At 36.7% G+C, this 21,826-nt stretch overlaps 1 protein-coding gene across 16 annotated transcripts in view; it reads left to right on the top strand.

Annotated features, from left to right (window-relative positions):
- The window catches only part of LOC140615803 (phospholipid-transporting ATPase IB), a 570,784-nt gene that overhangs the window by 145,625 nt on the left and 403,333 nt on the right, over nt 1-21,826 (top strand). For all 16 annotated transcript variants that reach the window (XM_072795750.1, XM_072795748.1, XM_072795745.1 and 13 more), the window contains 8 exons: nt 130-203; nt 2,263-2,332; nt 3,365-3,492; nt 4,736-4,847; nt 11,206-11,371; nt 16,432-16,559; nt 17,424-17,501; nt 19,970-20,058. In XM_072795750.1, coding sequence (XP_072651851.1) covers nt 130-203; nt 2,263-2,332; nt 3,365-3,492; nt 4,736-4,847; nt 11,206-11,371; nt 16,432-16,559; nt 17,424-17,501; nt 19,970-20,058 — 845 coding nt within the window. The remainder of the gene's footprint in view (nt 1-129; nt 204-2,262; nt 2,333-3,364; nt 3,493-4,735; nt 4,848-11,205; nt 11,372-16,431; nt 16,560-17,423; nt 17,502-19,969; nt 20,059-21,826) is intronic.

The following is a 21,826-nucleotide window of genomic DNA, read 5'->3' as shown; positions in this document are numbered from 1 at the left end:
TATTTTGGGCTTTTGTCTTAAGCTTCATGACATAATTATATAGAAATTTTTTCTTCAAATATTTAGCCCCCTTAATCACTGTGCATTCTTGTTTTTCATGCTCCTCTGTCCTTGTCCCTGGTTTTCTAGGTGGCCGTGGGAGACATTGTGAAGGTCATCAATGGACAGTACCTCCCAGCAGACATGGCCCTGCTTTCCTCCAGGTCAGGTGTGCGAGCGGGCACAGTGTTTGAAATAAATGTGAAGAACAATTAAGCATTAGATGGTGACTACAGGAATCACAAGCACCTGTTTTCTTTCCAACCCCCACGCACCAGTTTTCTCTCTCTGGAGGGTTCTTCTGTTACTTGTCATTTGCCTTTTTGTTCCCACCTTTCTTTCTCCCATTCATCCCCTTGTGCTTTGGTAGAACACTTAGATTTATTGATTTATTTTAGTCTCATAGGGCTTCTAGGCTATTCTTCATTCATGTGATGCTCCAGAGCAGTGGAGTGAGTCCATCAGTAACACGAGATTGCATGCAGCTTTTCTGAGGCTTGAGAACCAGTTTCCTGGTGAGTCCAGCTAGGAGACTTCCCATGGAGCCAGGGACTCCTTTACTAACTGCTCAGAGATCCGGGCCATGTTTGCAGGCTAGACATGACCTGCAGTTGGTGTTCTCCCTTCATTCGTCCACTCTGTGTCCCCCTTTATGCCCAAGGGCTATTGCTATGTTCTCCAGGTAATTTTGTGCTGGAAAGGTATCACCAATCACTAAGTGACATGAATAATGGACCATGCAGTCCTTGACTTTTCCTTGGCTTGATATATAAAAGTATATATCAAAGAGGGTATGCTACAATTAGGACATGAATAAACTTCTTTTATGAGTTCAAAATTAAATTTTATGCTAAGACTAAAACTTCTGTGTTTATATGCTGCTGGGAATCCTAGATACTCATACTGTTGGCATTTTCTTTGAATGCAGACAGTGTTTCTTTCATTGGATTTGATTTTACATTTTTTTTATGCCTTAGCATGAATTTTCTGCTCGAGATAAAAGGTTTAAAAATAGGATCCCAGGCCTATGAAGAAGGAAAAGCACCATATACATACAGCAGGACTCATATTTATCCCTATTGATTGGTAACAACAGAAATAGTGAAATGTGGATCACTTGACAGTTTGGTGTATGAGTTTTCACTGTAACCCTCAGAAAACCTAGTTCTAATATGAGTTTGTTTGAGTGGATAGGGTGTTTTCAGGATGCTTATTAGTGTTTGAGTCTGTACATTGTGCTAAGCACTCTGCTGAGTACATCATCCCATCTAATCTTCCTCCAAACCCTTGCCATCCCTACTTTATGCACAAGAAAATAGAGATTAAACAACTTCCAAGTCCATACAGCCTATAAAGGTAGCAGTAGGGGATTTTTAACTTAGCCAGTGGGTTGCAGACTCCATTCTCTTAACCACTAACTCTGCATCTAACCTCGATGATTGGAGGTAGCAATACACAGTATCTGCCATTATTATTGCTTTTCTTTAAAAAAAATGATTTTGTTTATTTATTTGAGAGAGAAAGAAAGCATGAGCAGAGGAAGTGGCAGAGGGAGAGAGAGAAGCAGACTCCTCGATGAGCAGAGAGCCTGACAACAAGGCTCTATTCCAGGACCCTGAGATCATGACCTGAGCCTAAGGCAGACACTTAACCAACTGAGCCACCCAGGCACCCCTGCCATGTTTATTGTTATTCTTCAAGTGTTCTGTCCTTAAAATTAGGCGTTTTGATTAAAAAGTTACCTGTTGACATAGTAGAAGGTGCCAGGAAGACAAAGCCTGTCAAGCCTGTGTCTTCATTCCTGAACTCTGGCTGTAATGTTTTTCAAAGGATGTGTTTGTACCAGCTGTGTCTAGGGTAGCTATTTTGGTCAGGAGCAGGCCAAGTCTCAGACTCTAAGGGTCACTCAAACACAGTAGTGGGGTCTGAGTTGGCACATACTGTGTTTCCCTTAACCCACCAGTCCTCTTCTCATTCTTTTTCAGTTATTTCTGCTACCTAAGTTCAAGTAGCCATTATATGGGGGCCATAAAGGTGGATCATGGGGCAAATAACTTTGTGTTGGTGTTGAGCCTCAGAGACGAGTGTCTTTCTGGTCACTTACTACAAAGGTTGTTGAAGGCCAGTCAGCAGACACAATTTCCATGGTAGAGACTTTGTGAGCTATGAATTTGTGGAGGAGACATGACTAAACTTTGACTTTTTAAATTTCTCTCTCCATAGTGAACCTCAGGCAATGTGTTATGTTGAAACAGCTAATCTAGATGGAGAGACGAACCTTAAAATACGTCAGGTAAAGTAATCTTTTATGACTTGCGTTGTTATGGAGGTCCAAACTGTGAATTTGGTCTGCTGTACTAGTTAGTCTTTTTCTAGAGAAAAATGGTCTGTTAGAGTTATGCCTTCACCGTAATAGAACCCATGGGAAACATGTGCCTTTAGTATGAAGGGAACCCCTTGAGAGGGACAGCAGAGTTAGAAAAAGTGAGCTTCACTCATGTATGGATTACAAAGGGTATCTTGCCTTAATTTATGTCTTAGATCTGTGTCTGTTAGTGCAGGGGGGAAGAGATCCCATCATCTAGGTTGAGCCATGTGGTGAAAAAGGCATCAGCTATATGGAGAGATGCTCTAGACAAGTTCTGGACACCTTACTTTACATTGTTGTTGTAACTGAGACTTTAATTCTAGAGAGTAATATATTAGACACAAAATTTCTATATAGAAGTACAGCCTTAAAGCTGTTCTTACTATATATTTTAATTCTAGAATGAAAAATGTTCTTTACTATAATATGAATTTTAAGCATTTGGCATTTAAATTTTCTGTTACATAAAGTTGAATTTGATAGTTCTGTCCACCTGTCTTTCTTTTCTACCTTAGATACTTGATTTAGGTAGATTTTGTTTGTTTGTTTAAAGAATTGCTAAGTATTAGAAATAATACTGGTACGAATAAAATACTATATTAAAAGAATGCTTTATTCTGTTTTTATGAATGTTTTTGCGTTTGTATTAAAGTAGAGCTAATAGAGTGCTCTGTGCAAGGTGCTTGAGTACGTGGTTCCTTGAACATGGATGTTCCCAACATAGTGGGAGAATCTTTGCACTTCATTAAATTCTTTGTAAACTTTTGCATTAGGTGCTGTGGCAAAGGCTGCCTGGAAGTCTATATTGAGGCTCTGGGAGCTTGATTTGTTACCTTTCCCAGTTACTCCTGTTTTAGATGATACATTATTTCCTTTGGATTAGCAATGGGGATGCTGAATGTTGTCTTTGACCCTGGAAGATTGTATTCAGTTTCCTCTTTTGGTTTAATGTCTTAGGGTTTAAGTCACACTGCTGACATGCAAACAAGGGAAGTATTGATGAAGTTATCTGGAACTATAGAATGTGAGGGACCCAACCGCCACCTCTATGACTTCACTGGAAACCTGCATGTTGATGGGAAAAGGTAACACTTTAGTTTTTCTTCGTTTTATTTATTTATTTATTTAGTTAGTTAGTTAGTTCTTAAATGGGACCAGGAATTACTGGAACCTAGGTAAAATATCAGTTTGTTTTTTTGATTTCATAATATTTTAAAACCGTGAAATTTCTTGGTTTAGCTTAGATATGAGAGACTGAGCTTTTCCTGAAGCACAATTTCCATCAATATAAACCTTCTTTCCCTTAAATTTAAGGAAAAAACTGATTTTTGTCAATAAAAACGGCCTGGGTCTGTAATGAGATTATCGGCACTGACTGTTTTTCTGTGTGTATTTACCTACCAGGAAGGAGAGGTGGTTTGGGCTGCATAAAACTTTCTAGAAAAGCAGAAGAGAAGCATGTCAGGTCTATAAGAGCTAATCTGTTTATTAGAGAAATATCTTTTTTTTTTTTCCTTTGGCTAGCATTCTTCTAAGAGCATTTGTTTTTATTGAGTGGAAGGAACAGCAATTACTCTTCCTTTGGAATATTCACTGCCCTGTGGTCTCTATTCTGTTGTCTTCGTCCTCTTGGCATTTGTTTGATTGTTGGAGAGTCATTTTTGTCATTATGTTGGGGTGCAGTTTCTTCCTTCTGCCTGTCTTTAATCTGTATGCTCCTTACCGATTCTTCCCACCTTTATATTTTGAACAGACCCAAAGGGAAGGACCTGACTGTGGGAATCAACCCAAAATAACTATGGCAGTTGTGACTGGTTTCTTGGTTTTCATTTAGCATGCAGAGCCATTTTGAATTTCTAAATTATCACTCAGCCCTTTATTTAACCATTAAGTCATCCTTGACAAATTTGATATTCTAGCTTTATAGTCTAAAAACTAAACTGAGTTTTCTAAATGAATAAGCTTCTGGTTATTTTAGCAATTTCTTTTTTGGGTGTGGAGTTCTATAACTGGGTTATAAAAGAATACAAATCCCTCTAACATTTTCTAAGAAAACAATATATGATAATAATATATACATATATTTTTTTCTTGTAGTGATGAATTGATAGGATAAAATATTTTTTTGGGTCTTTTTTTTTTTTTTTTTTTTTGGTAGATGAAGGCAGTGGTAACCTTTATTGCTCCTGTGTCTCAGTGAAACAGTTCAAATTTGACTAAAAGAAATGATCGAATTAATTGGTTAATTGTGGGTTTATGTTTAAGGGGGAAAGCTCATGCTCATTTATCAAACTATCATTAAATATAAATGTTGTTTCTTATTTTTAGCCCTGTTCCCCTTGGGCCTGACCAGATCTTATTAAGAGGTACACAGCTTAGAAATACTCAGTGGGTCTTTGGCATAGTTGTTTATACTGGACACGACACCAAACTCATGCAGGTAAAACATTTCTATGCTGAAAAACAATGCTGATTTCAGTCTTTATTTTTTTCTTTCCATTTTTATGGAGTAGAGCGTGCAAATACAGAAACTGCATTTAGGGAGTTCAACTTTGTCTGTGAACCTAAATTTAGAAAGGAAGTACCTATTATTTCTGATGCTGGGGTAGTTTTTCCTGGATTTCCATTATTGTATCAGATGTTTGTTACCTCTTGCTTGAAATATCAATGGTCTTAATTTTCCAGATTTAGGGGGACAATCAGTTCTAGCTTATCCTCTGGACTTAAGTGGGGATTCATTCTAACTTCTTTATTTCTCTGCTTCTCTTCCTCACTCCACAAATTAGGATTTTATAGTACATTGTTCTTTTAATTGAATCATCGGCAATTTAAAATCAGTTATTTTTGAACTAATGTTTATTGTTCATACACACAAAAAAAATTAAGTTAAAATGATTTTGCTCTTTCTCCCTGTTAATGATTTTTAAATGATTTGTGAATTTATAGCAGCCCTCATTTGTATTATGATATATTTTGCCAGACAACTTTTGAAATTCTGTATAAATCAGTGTCCCAATGTGTCATTTCTTATATTTCTTTGGTATCTTTTGGATCTTATTTTGCTAATGGTTGCTATTCATGAGAATCAGCTTTTGAGCTTGTCTGCTCTTTTTTTTTTTTTTTTTTTTTTTTTTTATCACTTTCAAAGCATGTATTTGACTGTGTTGAACCAAGTCTTGAAGTAGGCTGTGTGGATACAGTAGTGAAAGGCTCAGCTCTCAACTTCTGGGAGCCACGCAGACTAAGGAATTGCCATGTAGAATGATTACTACAGTATGTGTCATGACAAAGTGCTGTAGATGTTTACAGAAGGGCCAAACAACCCAGGGTTGGGGCTGTTAGTTGACTAGATGCTCAAAACCCATTTTAGATGGAGTGTTATAGAGGGAGGTTCTGTGTTGGTACACTGTTTGAGGTAAGATGATGGAGGAGGAGAGAGTTAAATGTTCATTATTTTAGATGAGGTGATAGACCCTATGTTTACCCCAGCTGGGAAATGCAATATAGACAGGGTGGTGGGTGGTGGGGAGTGTGGGAGATGGTGGGCATGAGAAAGCTTCAGAGACCTGTGACATTTAGACTGTTGGAGTTGCCTCACGACAGGTTGATCAGTGTGTAAGGTGCTTGTCTTGGAGTTTCTGGGGGTGAAAAGACCAGGGAGTGAGCCATGGGAGTAGAAGCTAATGGTAGAGCTAATGCTAGGAGGCCATTTCATGCTGGGAAGTAAAGGACTGAGAAGACAATGCATCTGTGCTCAGTGCTGAGATTTTGAAGATGGATAATGGCAGAGCCAAGGCCAAGATGGATACCATAAGCTAACTGCTCACCTCTTCAGAGGGTGAGGGTTGTGGCTGAGAGGTTGGTAGCTTTATTGAGGGAAGAGTCAGAAGGCAGTGTAGCCAAATGGCATGAATTTCATGAGTGAATGTTTTAACACAGCATCAGAGGCATAAAGTGTCAGAAGTACTACCAGCTTCAGATTCCAAGACATGTGAGTCTTCACTGGAGCATCTTCTGCTCAAGGGGCTTCAGGGAAAGAGTGCCCTCAGCAGGATGAAAAGCTCCGGAAGGAGGATGAGGACATGGAGAATTTTCGGTCCTGGGATGGGAGGGTGTGTTGCTGCAGAGGGAGTCTGTGCGCCAGGGTGGAGATCCATTGCATCTGGGAGAACAAATTGTTGGTGAATGCTCAGGCCCCTCTTGGTTGGATCAGGATGATTGAGTATATCTGAAATGTGTCTCATCTGTCCTTCCTGCTAGATCCTCACTGGTTCAGAACTGATTGGAAAGTTTAAAGTTTGTTGGTTCTGAGTAGCTTGTATATGGAGGCTTTATCTTGAATGGTTTAGTGCTCTCCATCTAGTAAGAATTCTCTGACTTCCCAGGCCAGTGCCAGCAGCTATGTCTGATAGTTGGAGGTCCACTCACATGTCACTTCAGTTTTTATGATGAAGTGTCCGGCAAAGACTTGGCTTACATTTAAGTGGGCCACAAGACCTGTTTTGAGATTGTGCATATTACAAATTTAACCACTCTCCAAGGTTCCTTGTATACCAGTTGTTTTTTTCAGGATGACACTGGAAGTGCAGCTTTTTAGCTAAGGTGTAAGAGATAATTAAGTCACACCTAAAAATGATCCCATCATCTTTTCAGTGAGCAAGGCATGCACAAAATTACCTCATGGAAGTTTATATCTCGTGAGTGAGATAGGCACTTCTCTTTGCACCTGCATGTGATAAACCTGTGCAAGGCTTATATGTATAGAATCAATAGTATATAGAATGACGGAAAGCCCCAGAAACATCTGCGCTAAACTTGCTGTGCCTTTAGAACTGAAACACGAAGTAAAAATAATGAGCTTTCAAGAGGAATATAATAGAACATGTAGAGCTGGAAGCTATCCTGTTTGTGAAATAATATTTTTTTGTCTGTACTTGTTCTGTTCGACCACAGAGAGGAAGCACCATTACTTTAGGGTTCTTCTACTTTTTTTGTTTGTTCTATAAACTCTTACCTGTCTTCTACTCTTCAAAGTTCCCTTATTTCAAGTTCACTGTAGTTACACTTGGAAATATTTTTAATATTACTGTTTCTACTGGTTGATTTAATGGGGAAAAGGTATCATCACCTTAATTATAGCAAATATTTAGTGCCCACATACCTAGTTCTAAGTAATCTGCATATATTAACTCATTTATTCTTCATAGTGGCCCTGTGAGGAAGATGCTATTATTGTGTTCCTTTTTAGATGAGGACAATGAGACCAGGTGTCTAAGTAAGTTAATGAAGTTATACACCTACCCAGTAAGAGTGATTTGGGATTCAAACCTAGGCAGTCTGACTCTTGAGTACACGTTCTCACTAGTTACTCTACTGACTACTTTCTTAGGAGGGCAAAAGTGTATAGAATTCAGATCTGTTATAAACTTTTCAGACTCTAACATTTTTGGCTTTTCTTTTTTTTTTTGTAACTATGAGTAAAGTTTTAATTAAATACACTTATAAGCACTGGTTTAATGGCTGTTTGTAATAGCAAAACATTCTAGGAAACCTAAATGACAATAGGGATGATTCTGGAATTATATATAGCCAATTAATTCAAGTTTTGATTACTTTTATCACTATTAAAATTTTGTTAAATTAACAAACCATGAATTTTAATAGTGATAAAAATAATCAAAACTTTTTTTGGCTATATAACTGTATGTGTTTTAACATGTGTATAGATTCACATAATTACTAACATATTCATGAAAGATGTTATTTGAAAGATGCTTATTTCTATTAAGAACTCCATTACTCAAAAGCAGCAATATTTTCTAAGAATTGTATAGAAGAATTTAAAATGCTAGTCTGAATTTAACATTACCTGCTCATCATTGCATGTTGAAATGTTCAGGGAATGGGAGTAAGTAGGCAGAGGTTGACTTTCTACAAAGTGCATGTGATAAAGTTTTGGGCTCTTACATTGGAGGAGTCCTAACCTTGTTAACTGGCCAGAACTCAACCACTGGAAAAGATCAGAAGCCAGTGAACTAATGGAGTCATAGAAATGATGCTTATTATAATTTTTTTTCTGCCTGTGCCTACAGTGAATGTGTGTTAAAAATGATAAGATCATGTGTTTTAAAAGCTTGGGATAGGCACTCTTGGAACTGGTCTGTTGGTTTCTTCGGTGAGAGCAGAGGTAGTGTGTTGTCCCCATCAGCCTGTAGATGGGATTTGATTGATGGATCAGCCTTCACTAGTAGATTTCCATTTAGAAGTTTAAAGGACTTTTTAAAAAAGTCTGTAAAGGACAAATAATTCAAAGAACTGAAGTGAAAGGGAGAAAAGTGAATATAAAGAAAGATACTGTTGTTCTGTTTAAATGTTGAAACATTTCAAAACTGCCATTAAACGGGTTCTTACATGTCTCTGCCCCTGCAGAAAACTAGGCCAAGATTGTAGTATTTGTGGGTTTGGGGATAGAATTCAGATAACTGTTTCAGTGATGTGGTATGAGCTTCTTGAAGGAACTTAGGGATGAATTGCTCTCTTTCTTTTTTTTATTTTATTTATTTATTTATTTAAAGATTTTATTTATTCACTCATGAGAGAGACACACACACACACACGCACACACAGAGAGATGGAGAGAGAGATAGAGACAGAGACACAGGCAGAGGGAGAAGCAGGCTCCAGGCAAGGAGCCCAACGTGGGACTCGATCCCAGGACTCCAGGATCATGCCCTGGGCCGAAGGCAGGCACTAAACCTCTGAGCCACCCAGGGATCTCCACTCTCTTTTTATTTGATTTTATTTTCATGTTGTGACTTTATTCATATTCTTAATTTTTGGAGACAATTTTCATCCTAGCTCTTTTTTTTTTTTTTTTTTTTTTTCATCCTAGCTCTTTTAACGATCAGACAAGTTGAGAACAGTGAAGTGTGCTGACTTAAATTTTGCCCAAGGCACCATTTGTATGGCTAGTTAGTGCCTTTCGAGCTTCCAAATCACCTGATTTTTGCAAATCGGTGTTAGTAGTAGAGAGATCGGTTTGTGATTCCTGCAGACTGAAGCTCCTGTGTCCATCTTCCCCTATCCAGTTCTTGGCTTCTGATCTAATCCAGGCTCTGTTCACCTGTAGGAGTGGATTATTACCATCTTCTGGGTTACTGTGTTAGTTTCCTATTGCTGCCATAACAAATTATACAAATTGATAGCTTAAAATAGCACGAAGTTGTCATGCTATCAGTTCTGTAGGTCAGAAGTCTGATAGGGGTCTCATCCATATCACGATGCCCATAGGGCAGCATTCCTTTCTAGGATACTCTAGGAGGTTCTAGAGGAGAATCTGTTCCTTGCCTCTTCCAGCCTTCTTGAACCGTGCCCAAATTTTTTGGCACATGACTGTCTTTTTCTATTGCCAAAGCTGGCATATTGCATTTCTTGGGCTGTTCTTGTGTAACCACATTTCCCTCTGACTGTAGCCAGGAAAGAATCTCTTCATTTTCTGTTTTTAAAGGTCTATGTGGGTTAAATTGGACCCACTTGCATAATCCAAGATAATTTCCCTAAGTCATATCCTTAATTTTGTTAATTTAAACTTTCTTTTTCTTTTTTTTTTTTTAATGAGAGAAAAAGTGACTGGGAGGGAGGAACAGAGGGAGAGGAACAAGCAAACTCCATGCTGAGTGTGGAGCCTGACACATGGCTTGATCCCAGGACCCTGAGATCATGACCTGAGCCAAAACCAAGAGTCAGATGCTCAACCTGAGCCACCCAGGTGCCCCAGTTGTATCCTTAATTTAATCACATATGCAAAACCCCTTTTATCACATAAAATAATGTATTTACAGGATCCAGGTATTAGGGCATGGCCATCATTTGGGGAACCATTATTTTTCCCACCACGACAATCAGAAAATTTTTAGTAAAGTGACTTCAGGTGCATAACTGTTTAGTGAAACTAGTTCCATTGACTTTTCCAACACTGAGAGGATATAGTTTCAGATTTTCCACCTATGTGCAGAGGTCCTCGAATCTGGCTTTAATGAATCTTTCTGATTTCACTTGCCAATACTGGATTCTCTTCCAGCCGGGATTATCTCCTCATCTGCCATGAGAAATCAGCATGTATTTTTATAGATGGTTAGGCTGTCTTCCATTTTTGTTTTACTTTCCTGTCAACATTCTGTTTATAGTTCAAGAATGCACTCATGTTTCTCACATCCACTAGAGCTTTCCTGCTTGTTTCCTGTTCACACACATTTTTCCAAATGAACTTTGTCCATTCATTTATTTTGATACCTATTGATGTCAACACCTATTTTGCATTTTTTATGTGTATGTGTTTGTGTATGTCTTTTTTCTCAATTTTAAGAGGAAACTATACTGCAAAAATAGTTCTTTGTATATTAATTATAGAATTATATTATTTTGAAGATTCAGTCTAGATTTTTATGGTACAGAATCTTTAAGTTTCTAGTGTCTCTTGAATTAATAACATTCTGATATCTTTTAAACTGATTTTAAGTAATTTAGAACTTGTTTTCTATGATTGCAAAAGTAGCTAATTTTAAACTAAAATGTAAATAAGTACAGATTGAATCATGAGGAGTCAAAATGTGTTCTTTATTCAAAACTAGCTGTTCATTCAGGAGTATGGTGCATGTTTTAATTTCATTGGTTATTTGGCAAAAGTACATTCTTTCACTTTTTATTTGTTGAATTTGGTTAACTTACCTCCTTTTCTCTCAACTCTTTAACTCAAGCCTGTTCTATGACTCTTATTCACTTTCAATGCTATTGTACAGAATTCCACAAAGGCACCTCTCAAAAGATCGAATGTTGAGAAAGTGACTAATGTGCAGATCCTGGTATTGTTTGGCATCCTCTTGGTCATGGCCTTGGTGAGCTCAGTGGGGGCCCTGTACTGGAATGGATCTCAAGGTGGAAAGAACTGGTACATCAAGAAGATGGGTAAGTGTGAGGATCGAGTGACTGTTGATGTAGGATAAAAGTAGGACCACTTTTGGAAAAGTATGGTTTATGTGTGGTGGCCATGCCATCCTTCATTATTTTGGCTACTGTATAAAAGGCCAGCCTCCTGAAAGATTAGGAGTTGTGGGATGAAATGAAGATGGACATATGGAGTTGTTTTATATTCAGATGATTGTATTTTTAACAATTTTTAAAATTATTTTCTTCGTAGTTGCTCTTGGGGTTGCAATAAATGTCTTAATTTATCAGCATTTGCTTCAGATGAATACTAACTTAATTACAGTAAAATACAGAAAATTTACTCCAGTATAGATTCATTTCTTCCCTTGCTTTATGTTATTGTCATATCTATTACATATATGTTACTACTCCAGTATACATGTTATAATTATTGCCTTATATTTTATAATGTCTATTTAAGCAAAAAGAAAAAATATCCTTACAGAGTTATTTTATATGAACATACTTATCATTTCTAGTATTTTTCATTTCTTTCTGTAAATTTAAGATACCAGCTTGTGTCATTTCTTTGTTTCATGTAGCTTTGTCCTCTCATTCGTTTGTGCTGTCATTGCTGTCATATATATTACATCTGTATAAAGTCCAATGATGTACTTTTATATTCATTTTTGCCATATTTTTTAAATTCAAAGGAAAGGATAAAAATATGTAATTGTCTTTTATAGGTGATTGTATTATTACCTTTACTGATATCCTTTGTTTATGTGGATTTAATTCCCATCTAGTGTCATTTCCTTTCATCCTGCAAAATTTCCATTAGTATTTCTTGTAAGGCAGATCAGATAGCAACAAATCCTCTATTTTTATCTTGGGATGTATTAGTTTCTCCTTTTTTTTGAAGCACAGTTTTGCTAAGACAGTGTTCTCAAGAATTGTAGAATTCTTGGTTGATGTTCTTTTCCTTTTGGTACTTTGCATATGCCATCCTACTGCCTTCTGGCCTCCATTTTACTGATGAGAAGTCAGCTGTTAATCTTACTAAGTTTTTACCCTTGTATGTAAGTCGTTTTTCTATTGCTGCTTTCAAACTTGTCCTCAGTTTTCAGTAATTTTGAGTTTGTTTAGAGTTTAGTTGAGCTTTTTGGATATGTACATTAGTATTTTTCACCAAATTTGGGAAGTTTTCAGCAATTATTTATTCAAATATTGTTCCTGCCACGTTTTCAAACTCCCTTCTCTTTCTGGTAATTCCATTATGTACACTTTGGTCCACGTGATGTAACCTTAGTTTGTGTTAATTTTTCCTTATTCTGTTTTTTTTTTTTTTTCTGTTCTTGAGATTGAGTAATCTCTTTTGATCTATATTGAAGTTTGTCTGTTTCTCTCTCCTGCTAGCTCACATCTACTCTTCAGTTCCACTAGTGATTTTCTTTTTCTTTTCAATTTCAGAATTTCTGCTAGGCTCTTTCTTTCATCTCTTTATCAGTGTTCTCTGATCAGTCATTGTCATCATAATTTCTTTTAATTCCATAAAAGTTCCTTTTAGTTCTTTTTTTTTTAGGATTTATTTATTTATTTATTTATTTATTTATTTATTTATTTATTTATTTATTTATTTCTGAGAGAGAGAGAGAGAGAGGCAAAGACACAGGAGGAGGGAGAAGCAGGCTCCATGCCAGGAGCCCAATGCGGGACTCGATCCCGGGACTCCAGGATCGCGCCCTGGGCCAAAGGCAGGCGCTAAACCCCTGAGCCACCCAGGGATCCCCTCTTTTAGTTCTTTAAATATATTTATAATAGCTTCTTTGAAGTCTCTGGTCCATCATTTGGGTCCCCCTCAAGGGCAGTTTCTATTGCTTGTTTTTTCCTGGTTCTTTGTATGTTTCAGATTTTTTCCTTTTTTTTTTTTTTTTTTTTTTTTGTTCTTGAAAACTGGGCGCTTTGGATAATATGTTCTGGCAATTCTGGATTCTGTTTCCTCTTCCTTGGGCTTGTTGCTGTTTTTGTTTATCTATTTAGTGACTTGCCTGGAAAAATTCTATGAAGTCTGTTTTCTCCTGCAGTGTATAGCCTCTGCTGTTACTGCTCAGTTTTATTTCCATGTTTTGACTTTTTAATGCCTTTAAAATGTATAGTTTAAAGTATAGAGTGGGTTTTAGTATTTTCACAGATGTGCAACCTTTACCCCTTACATACTTTAGAACATTTTCAGCGCTGTAGAAAGAAACCCTGTCCTCATTAGCATTCTTCTTGATTTTATTTTTTAAGTCTGGATTCCTAGGGGTAAGCATAGCTTAGAGGTTAGCCAGTGATTGGTCAGAGGTTGTTTGATCTATGTATGCATGGCTTGTGTAATGCCTTCAGCTTTCGGGGAATTTAAAGTCTGCTCACATTCATTCAGGGAGTAGTAGTTCATAAGTACCCTGTCTGGTCTCTCCTAAGCAGCTACAGCCTTGTGCATGGACATGACCTTTGGGACTACCAGGATTCGGTGTGATCTTACCAAGGTTTCTTTGACCATTTCTTTCCATGGATATCCCTGTTTAATTTCTGGCTAGTCTCCTCCTTTGTTTGCTCCTACTGATTTTGTAAGATATTTGTCTTCTCTGATTATTAGCCACTGAGATCTCTATTATTTTTGACAGTGCCCCCGGCATGTCTTTTTTTCATGCTATGTTCCAAATAATGTCATCTTCCTCAGTCTGTTCCTGTCCTAACAACCTGCCTTACTCTGGAGCAGCAGCCTGCCTCACCTTGGGATAGAATTTCTGCAATATGGAGCAGGGGTTGATGGGGTGGGGGATGCGAGCTGCCAGTCACAACCACCCATCCAGAACAGAACTTAAGCATCATGGCTCAAGGGGAAAGGAGAGAAAAATAGCTTCTGACATAAATGCCAAAGGTTTCCACTTACATTAAGTAGATTTTTTTGAATACATGCTTTTGAATTTTTTTGTACGCACTGTGATCAACTCTCAAGCACCTTAACTGCTAGTTTTTGATAATTTTGTTCAGCTTTATTTCTTCCTTTTTTGGAGAGATTTGCCAATCTCCTTACACAGCAATTCCATTTAATGGAATTTATTTAATGACAAAATATTTTGAGAAATAAATTTGAATTTTAATACTTTGGAATCTTTGAGGTTTCTGTTACTCTTTAAGTATATTTTGGTTAAATCGATCAAAACAGTTTTTCCCTTTTCTATTTATTTCATGCAGAAAAATCAAACACTTTTAATTGCCTGGGAGAACTATTGTTGCCACTTTACAAATATGTCTGGGACTCATAGGTTGGATCAAAACCTTTGGTTTTGGTCCTTAAAATTTGGATTTGGACCATGTTATATGTCTAGCTTCAGATATGCAGACTAATACTTCGTGTACATATATAGTTTCATAGTTTTGACATTAGGCAATTTCAAACTCCAGTATGAACTGCATGATTCATGATGAAAGAATGGTCTTTTTGTCCCACCCATCATGCTGTCTGCTTTGTTTTCTCATGGAAAATTTGGAGTCGCTCTGTTATAAAGCCATCAGACTTCACGTTCTCATTGTCACGGTTGGAGCTTTGACTTCAATTTCTATCATATTGTGTCCTCACTCATCTCTACTTGATTGTTCTTGTTTAGCTGAATGAACTTATATACATAGGGTCTTTCCTGAATATGCTTTGCTTATTGATCACCTGTATGATGGCACAAAGCTATTTTGGGCCTGTATTCAAACCTGAAATTTTAAATTTCTTAATACATAATTCTAATTGGCAGATACTTGTTCCTAAGCAGATTATACCTCAGGGACATTTGTTAACTGTGGTACTTAGAGATCCTATTTAGCAACCACTTAATTCAAAAGAACAAGATAGCAAAGTAGCATGTCAGAAAGAAAAGAAGCAATCAGCAGGAAGCCTTAGTAGATGAAAAGTAAATGAAAGGATGGTAGGAAAATAAAACTACTGACTAGTTTTTGCCTATTTTACTTTCCCAGCCTCTTATCTTGCCATCACAACTACCCTCCAGAACTCTCAGGCTGTCAAACAACCACCATTTGACTAATTTCCTGGGGGAAAAACTCAACTGTGGTTTGAAAAACTCAATTGCGGTTTGAAATTACTAATTTCCAATCCTTGCCTTTCACTATCTTGAAATACCAGTTTCCCTCAAGAGGCATCGTTAATACCAGTCAAACCTTTAGTCTTCTGCAGTCCCCCCCTCCTCCTGCCAAGATCCTACTACTTTTTCCCTCAACTAGTGTGTCATGATCATCAGGAAAATAACTTTTCTCTTTCGATATAGACCTTGTACCTCTTTTCCCTCTCCTGGTTCCTGTTCCTGTCTAAGCTGACCCACTTCTGTTTTGGATTCTGCCCCCTAGGGGTCTTGATCCATCCTTAGGGATCCTCTTATATTAAGATTTTCTTCTGTTATCTTCAATAAATAGGCTTCAGTCTTCCTGCCTCCCTCTCCTGCTACCATTGAGACTTTTGGGAGTATCCCAGATAGACTCTGACCTTAGTGAGGTTGTAGATATTCCTCACAGCCATTTGAAATGCCTGTATTCTTTTTATGCTTTTTTTTTTTTTTTTTTTTTTTTTTTTTTTTTTTTTTTTTAGTTAGCTGTCTTTTTCTGCTAAAACTAGACTAAAGCCTCTGTTCTTCTGGCTGGCCTTTGGTGACCATGCTTTCCCATTAAAAAAACCCTCCTGTCCTGGTTTCAGCAATGCCCTATGAACTTCTCTTCAGTAGATGTATGCTGCTGCATGGTCAGTGAGGGGCAGGCTTGCTCCTGCTTACTCCCCTCCCCTACAACCTCCTGTTTGAAGCCAACTCTTTATTAGGAGAGATTGTATTAATAGTCATTGTATTCACAGGTCATTCCATATAGTAAATAGTCAATAACTGGTTTAATTCAAATCTCTAAATTTCTACATAAGCAACTCAAATCTCTAAAATTTCTATGTAAGCCAGTAGACTTTTTTTGTGAACATCTTTTAGAAAAAGTTCCCAATAATAAAGTAAAAGGAAACCGAATGAGACAAACTGAAGCTATACAGTTACTCTGGTTTTTGTCCACAGACACAACCTCGGATAATTTCGGATATAACTTGTTGACATTCATCATCCTATACAACAATCTTATTCCCATTAGTCTGTTGGTGACTCTTGAGGTTGTGAAATACACTCAAGCTCTTTTTATAAACTGGGTGAGTATCTCAGCAGAGCTTCAAAGCTGAGCTGCCGGAACAATGCCAACCACGTTTTCTCATATTCTCTCAGAGCATCAGTCCTACAGCTGAGCCCCCAGAAAAGGAGGAATATGGATAATTTATGATTGGGTCTAGGACTTGAACTAGCCAGAGAACTGGCAAGGGATCTCTGGCAAAGCTATCATTGAGCTGGTGATGGCAATGACTAGTTACCTGTCACCTCAGCTTCCTGGTCAGTGAGACAAGAGGATATTGGTGCCTGTTTATTCATGGGGTTCTTATGAGGATTAAGTGAGATGATGGAGGCAGAGTGCTTAGCAGATGCATGCCTTCTGGTGAGTGGGGATAAAATGACTGCAAATGCTTCTCCTGCTTTTACAGTCTGATTAGTGCTGCACAAGAGGTCTCATAGGCGTTGTCTGTTTCAGTGTGCATTATATATCAAAGGTTATGAGGACCATAGACTTGGATTTGGTTGCAAGAGTGGAGGTGGAATTTTAAGGGAACTGCCCTGGCCATTAAGCACTGGACCTCAGCAGCCAATATTGGTAGACTGGGCACTTTCATGTGCATTTTTATTTGATCCTTGCAACAATCCCATGAGGGAGATATTGAGCTCAGAAGTATGGGTTAGTGTAGGTCATGCAATAATCATCTAGAAACCAAATCTTCTGTATGTAAATTACATGTTTTCTTCTATTACGGCATTTCTCTATACTAATAGCCACTGTACTATCACCCCCAAATTAAAAATGAGCATTAATATTAAGTTATCTGTTGTAGCTTCTTTTCTGTGTTAGTCTAAATGAAGGATTAATTGTATATATTTTCTGAAGCTCCCTCACCCCTTCTCTCTCTCAGGACACAGACATGTATTATCTAGGAAATGACACTCCCGCAATGGCCAGGACCTCAAACCTTAATGAAGAGCTTGGGCAGGTGAGAGCCTCTTTGGGACCTGTGGCAGTGGTGGGTGACTCTAGCATCAGGGGAGCCCAGTGTTAGAACCACAAAACATTTTGGAAAAATAGTTCTCTATGTAGTTTTGATGTCTAAAGAGCTTTATATATAGCATTTGAAAGTTTTGTGAAATAGAAATGTTAGTTGGCTTTGACCTGCTTTTTGAGGCATTGATGTGTTTTATTATCTAGAAGGTGCCTGCAAAAAAATACGAAAAATAAAGTATAATATTATTTTAGATTGTTTATCAGGAGTAAATGATAGGGAAAACAGTGGTTCAGATCTGTAGGTATTAGGTAATCTTACAAAACATGGAGGAGCTAATTTGAAGGACATAAATCTACTAAATTTCTCACATGTTTTAGATTTTGTTTCTGGAAAATCCCAGGGAATAAGTTTCTTTTTTGTCATCACCCTTGAAACCATGTGTCCTTTAATGAGTTGTTTTGCATTATATCTTCATCTTCTGTTGAAATTACTGTAAGGACTATCCTTTTGAATGTACTGCAATTAGAGATGATAATTTCATTTTATACATCTTATTTAAACCTCCCAACAGCCCTACAGGGGTGGGTGCTATATATGTCAGACTAAATTTCTCTTCTCTTTGAACCCTTTTTCAGTTTTTCGGGTAGAGTAAATTTATCTTTCTTCTAGGTCCCCGTACCAGTATCCCCAAATATGAATACTGTAAAATGAGAGACATGATAGTGATGTGGTGTCTATTTTCTCCTGGAGCCTTTTGAGCCCATTTTGGGTGTGGTTGTGCCTGGGATAAGGTCTTTGGCTGCCTTGGTCAGTCTAGCATAGTGCTCAGTATACTATTGTTCTCAGGACCCATTCAACTAGATTCCAGTAATTAAAGGATTAAAAGTGCTCCAGTTCAAAAAACAAAACAAAACAAAACAAAACAAAAAGTGCTCCTGTTCTACCCAGGATAATAATTCATCCTAATTGGGAATATGGGAAAACTTTGCTTGCTCCAAAAGTTTTGAATTGGAACTTAAGGATAAGTTAAAATTCAATAGGAGAATGAGAGCAAATCTGGATAATTCTGTATTGGAAATTTTGCATTTTTAAACATTTGATACAATCTTATAATTTTTTCTAAAAAGGGGCAGAAAGACATTGTTTATTGGAAAGCTGAATCTATTGAATTTTTTTGTATCCCTAGACTTACTTCATTTAAAATTCATATAAAAACTTATTTATAGTTGGAGCATTAATGACCCATACTTTTTATATCTATGTATTATTTGACTTCTTTAGGAACATTAATAATTTTCCTTTACCTGACAGCCCTTTGATTGCTTTAAAATACTTCATAGTATATTTGCCTATATTGTCTCATTAAAAAAAAGTACAGAATAAATAATTCACAGTATTAATCCCTCTTCCATAAAACAGTAAAGCATAGCTTCCATTTGTGATTTGTGGAGTACATCCAGCAGCAATCATGGGCTCTCTTTAGAAAACTGTGAAGAAACTGGACATATTTTTCCAGGATGTTACACATAAAATTATGTTCTGTATCTTCTGGCAAAATTCTTTATTTCCTAGATGAGGAAATTGGAGCCAAGAAGGATGAGGTGACTTTTCTAGAGTCCGTCCGTATGATGCCTTAGTATTCGGAACCTACCCTCTTGTGATCTTGAACTCTTCTCCTTCTTCCCTGTCACATGATCCACTGGAGAGAACTTAATTCACACAGCACATAAGCATTTAGATTTCATTTCTTTTGCATTCAGTTAATTATGTCAAAATGCTTAGATTGTTGACCTCTAGAAATTTTGTCTTTTCATCTTTGTATATTGAGAGCTTTGTGTATTAAATTTGTAAACCTTTGAGTTTCAGAAAGTTATATATAATCTATAGCAGTCCTATGTTGTCTTCATGTAATCTTAAATGTTATTGTGACGGGAGAGCTTTGTTTGCTCTGTGTTGTTTTAGGATATGCTTTCTTAATCCAACTAGGAGTGTAGTGATAAAAAATATTTTAAGAGTTGCCAAAGCCTGAGCTTGTTGTCTTGATATATTGAACACTAAGAGTGAGGTATGAGATGGTGGGAATAGCTTGGAGACTGATCTGTGTCTTTGAGCTACCTTGTGGCAGAACTTAGTGCTTATGCTTATAGGTCGACATGGCTCCAGGGCTGTTTCTGGAGCCTCCTTTGCACATTTCCACACAATTCGATTCTAGGCTTGGTTAGTGGAAAAGATTTTTAAGTGGTCTAAGCATTAAAATATATTAATTTTATAATAACATAAAATTGTAACATATATAATTATAAAATTTATTTTACTTTAAAGAAATTTGCCTTTTAAAATTAATAGAAATTTTGAAAAATATAGAAGGAAAGACTGTCTATTGGTCTCTGCATCTTAACTACTTTTTTTTTCTTTTTAACTACATTTTTGATGCATGTTTCTTCCATTCTTTGATGTAGGTAAAATACCTATTTTCTGATAAAACTGGAACGCTTACATGCAATATCATGAACTTCAAGAAGTGTAGCATTGCTGGGGTAACCTATGGGTAAGTATATTTATCACTTACTAAAAATTTGATTTGTATTCTTCTAACAAAATGAGTTTATTTTTAGTTGCTAGCCAAATGCCTTTTTGATATTTTCGAAGGATATTTATAAGAGGTTTAGATATGTAATTACTACTCAATGTATTTAAAATTTAATGGGTCCTGGGGATGCCTGGGTGGCTCAGCAGTTGGGCATCTGCCTTTGGTCCAGGGCATGGTCCTGGAGTTCTGGAATCGAGTCCCACATTGGGCTCTCTGCATGGAGCCTGCTTCTCCCTCTGCCTGTGTCTCTGCCTCTCTTACTGTATCCCTCATGAATGAATAAATAAAATATTTTTTAAAAATTTAAAAAATAAATAAAATTTAATTGGCCCCAACTTTGAACAGTTAGCCAGTTTATTCTGCAAATATTTGCCTAGTGAGAAATCCTTGGATTTAATGCTATAAATTTAATTTTAAAACCTTAATTCTATTAATTTATCTTCTATATATTTATATTTATAATCTAATAAATGCCTTACTCATATTTTGATCTGAATGCCTGTCTTTTTTATTGATGTTTAATTGATATGTAACATTATTAGTTTCAGATGTACAACATAATGATTCAGTGTTGGTATATACTGTAAAATGGTCACCACAATAAGTCTAGTTAGTATCTGTCACCGCATACAGTTACAAAATTTATTTTTTCTTGCAGTGCAGCTTTTAAGGTCTGTTCTTTTAGCAACTTTCAAATATGCAATAGTATTTATTATTAACTACAGTCTCAATGTTGTTTGTTAAATCCTTGCAACTTACTTATTTTATAAGTGAAAGTTTGTACCTTTTGCCCCTTTCTCCCTATTTGACCACTTCCTACCCTCTGCTTCTGGCAACCACTAACCTATGCTCTGTGGCTATAAGCTGCTGCTGCCTTTTTTTTCTTTTTTGAGTCATGTATTAAGTAAGATTGTATGGTATTTGTCTTTCTCTGTCTGACTTATTTCACTTAGCATAATATCCTATTATGGATATTGTCACAAATGGCAAAGTTTCCTTTTTATGGCTGAATAATAATATTCCATTGTGTGCATGTACCATGTTTTCTTTATCCATTCATCCATTGATTAGAGATTGAGGTTGTTTCTATATCTTGACTATTGTAAATAATGCTGCAGTGAACATGAGGTGAGTATATCACATTGAGTTAGTGTTTTCATTTTCTCTGGATAAATACCCAGAATTAGGATTCCTGGGTCATATGGTAGTTCTATTTACAATTTTTTGAGAAAAAAAGAAAAAAACTCTATATGGTTTTCCATACCAGCTGCACCAGTTTACATTCCCATCAACAGCACACAAAAGTTTCCTTTTCTCCACATCTTTGCCAACACTTGTTAATTCTTCTAACATTTTAACAGGTAGGAGTTGATATCTCATTATGCTTTTGATTTTCATTTCCCTGATGATTAGTGATGTTGAACACATCTTAGTGTACCTGTTGGCCATCTGTATGTCTTCTTTGGAAAAATGCCTACTCAGATCTTCTACTCATTTTTAATCAGATTGGCTTTTCTTTCTTTTTCTTTTGTTTTGTTTTCTTTTTCTTTCTTTCTTTCTTTCTTTTTTTTTTTTTTGCTATTGAGTACTATGAGTTTTTTATATATATATTTTGCATATTAATCCCTTATCATGTTATCAGGTATAGGATTTGCAGGTGTTTTCTCCTATAGGTAGGTTGCCTTTTCATTTTGTTGATGATTTCCTTTGCTGTGCAGAAGCTTTT

Source organism: Canis lupus, chromosome 24 (genome assembly GCF_048164855.1).
Source record: "Canis lupus baileyi chromosome 24, mCanLup2.hap1, whole genome shotgun sequence".
Lineage (NCBI taxonomy): Eukaryota > Metazoa > Chordata > Mammalia > Carnivora > Canidae > Canis > Canis lupus.
Note: the sequence above shows the minus strand (reverse complement) of the source record. Positions and strands in the feature narration are given on the sequence as shown.